The following is a 2842-nucleotide window of genomic DNA, read 5'->3' as shown; positions in this document are numbered from 1 at the left end:
AAACGTTTCGGAATTCTATCAGATTTATCTAATTTACCTTTTTTAGATATGCTCATTAACCGGAATGCTAATAGCTTTTCCACATCAGTATACCGAAAAAAGATATCCATTGGTCTCCTTACACACTTCGATAGCTGTATTCAATTTACGTATAAACGAAACCTTGTTACATGCTTACTAAACAGAGCTTACAACCTGTGCTCCACATATCTTAATCTCCACTCTGAAATTTCATTCTTACATGACATCCTGAAACGTAACTGCTATCCATAACACTTATTTATAATTAATACTCACTATCGAACTCAAAGCAGACAGTTTCATTTTATAAAAAGGGAGTTCAACAAAAATTCACAAGTTACGAGCCTTTTCATAAGGGTTACAAAATTTTAACATACGTTTAGTTCTGTAAAGTAAAACTAATTATAAATCAGTTTCTTGTCATTTGATATTTATCAAACATTTGAAACTTCTAAGCGCCATTCATGCTAAAGTAAACAGCAAAAGGTTTATTAGGAGATATACACATTTTTAGTAAGTTAGTTCTGTACTTTTATTCATATGGTGAATATATTTAGACTGTCTGTTTTATTATTGCAAAATGAGAACTCTATAAGCATTCTTCATGGACACCTTTCAACACAGTCCAACACCAACATATTGATTTGTAGCTCTTCATAAAGACCACGGTTACATCTCTCTTATCAATATTCTTAAGTCTTCCTTCTGGACTATAGGTAATGCGGTTGTGGATAAGATTCAAGTCTATTCTAACACCAACAAATCAAACTTTTTCTTAGTGTAAAGTGTGTTTTAGTATCATGATGATGTTGACAAAAGCAACGGAAATGGAAGGAATGGTATTCTTAAGGCCATTTGTTTCACCAAACAATTTTTAAAAACCTTTAAATATTTAATATCATTCTTTAAAAATTTTGAATCAAAAATGATTGTTTTTTTTGTTTTTTTTTATTTATTAAGCACCACGCTACATAATGCGCTATATGTGCTATGCACACTGTGGGTTTCAGAACCTGATTTTTAACGTTTTGAGCCTTCAGACTTACCGCTAAGGGTTTGCATTCAGAAATATATTCATATATTTTTGTGCACATTGTACTGCAAGACTCAATATTCTATACAAAGGATTATGCATTCAGCTGTCGACATGATGACAACCTGTATACATCACACAATAATCCCTTTAAATATCGCCACCCCCTCAGTGGCACAGAGGTATGTCTGCGGACTTACGACGCTAGAATCAGGGTTTCGATACCCGTGTTAAGCAGAGCACAAATAGCCCACTGTGTAGTTTTGTGCTTAATTACAAACCCTTTAAATATCAGCATGTACATGCCTTAATTTCATGACAGTGGAGCACTTTCCAGAAACTTAACGTCTTCTTGCATCATAAAAAAATTAGTATTCACTCCTTAAAATATTCATATCAGTTTATATTGCGAGAAAAATGCATAATTTTAACCAATAAAGTCCACTACTTTCGTATTATAATAACCCTCATTATGCTTGTTCAGTCTAAAAAAACAAACTATTTAAGGATGCTTGAACATTTTTGTCATTAGCTGAAATTAAAGGCACAATTACCAACAAATCATTAGTTTCTGATAAAACAGTTTCTAATACAGCTTTGCTTACAATTCTAGAAATTTAAAACAATACAAAATATTTGGAAAATATCTTTTACTTGCGAAAACATACAGATCATTACTTCTAACGTTAATCTCTTATTACCATGTTGCATGTTAACATATATGAATGATATAAAGCGTCGTTTTATGTTGATTATTATTTTTTTTATGTACAGGACCAACAGTTGCCATTTTGATGCTTCTAGCAAGTTTGAATAGCTGCGTGAACCCATGGATATATTTGGCCTTCAACCATAACCTAGTTACTGCCTTGAAACATATATGTTGCCACGAAAGATCCCAGGGTTACTCTCCCCAGGTCCCCGTGGAAAACATTAATAACACTACCAGTAGAAGTTCACAGACAGACAATGAAATCTGCACTTCCTATCCACTCAGCTTGAGATGCGGTGTTCACTACACATCTTCTTTTCGCCTCAAAAAGACAAAGATAACTGGTTGTCGACCGTGTCCAAATATCCAGGATCTTCACGATGAAGCAGAGACGTTCAGTGCATAATAAAACAAGGGATGGTCGATCTGACAAACTTAGAAGAATTTAAGATACAACATGAGGGAATCCTCAATAGCCCCAGCACTGGAAAGTCTTTTTGGCAGGATTAGAGTAAATTAATCTATGAGAATTTTTTTTTCCTTTTTATTAGCTATATTTTTATGGGCAAGCAATGCTAAGCGTGGGGCGCGCGTATACCCGATTCGATTTTATTAGTCATGAGGATCTCTACCAACCTATCCTCAAGTTGAAATTTTTTTAAGCACAATTAGAGTAAATTAACCTATGAGACCTTGGGCGTGGTCAAATACACAGATCAAAAAGGTTAGACTTCCTGAGTCCAAAACTGTAATTAGATCTAAAGTCGGTCAAGAAGTGACGGAGCTATGAGCTAAAAGTTTGTACTTAAAAAACAACTACTCAGAGTTACTCTATGAACCGCTGCTCCTCAGCTAAAAACATAAAAGAGTTGCGCATGATACTGATGCGATACGACCTCAAAATGCGATTAATGAGAAGTACAGAGTCACAAAAACATCAAGTAAATACTGTCTCTTATCTATTTTCAACTGATGTGCAAAACTTTAATATTTTGTCTTTAAGCGAATTCCACACATTGAAGCATGCATGATAAATGTATATAAGTGGATTATTTTATACTTAACAGCACAGTAGG

At 34.1% G+C, this 2842-nt stretch overlaps 1 protein-coding gene across 1 annotated transcript in view; it reads left to right on the top strand.

Annotated features, from left to right (window-relative positions):
- Positions 1 to 2172, top strand: part of LOC106457869 (isotocin receptor-like) — an 11792-nt gene extending 9620 nt beyond the window's left edge. The window contains exon 3 of the mRNA XM_022383921.1: positions 1829 to 2172. Coding sequence (XP_022239629.1) covers positions 1829 to 2172 — 344 coding nt within the window. The remainder of the gene's footprint in view (positions 1 to 1828) is intronic.
- Positions 2173 to 2842: the final 670 nt, after the last annotated feature.

Source organism: Limulus polyphemus, unplaced genomic scaffold, assembly GCF_000517525.1.
Source record: "Limulus polyphemus unplaced genomic scaffold, Limulus_polyphemus-2.1.2 Scaffold383, whole genome shotgun sequence".
NCBI lineage: Eukaryota > Metazoa > Arthropoda > Merostomata > Xiphosura > Limulidae > Limulus > Limulus polyphemus.
The sequence above is the reverse complement of the archived record's forward strand: the minus strand, read 5'-3'. Positions and strand labels throughout refer to the sequence as shown.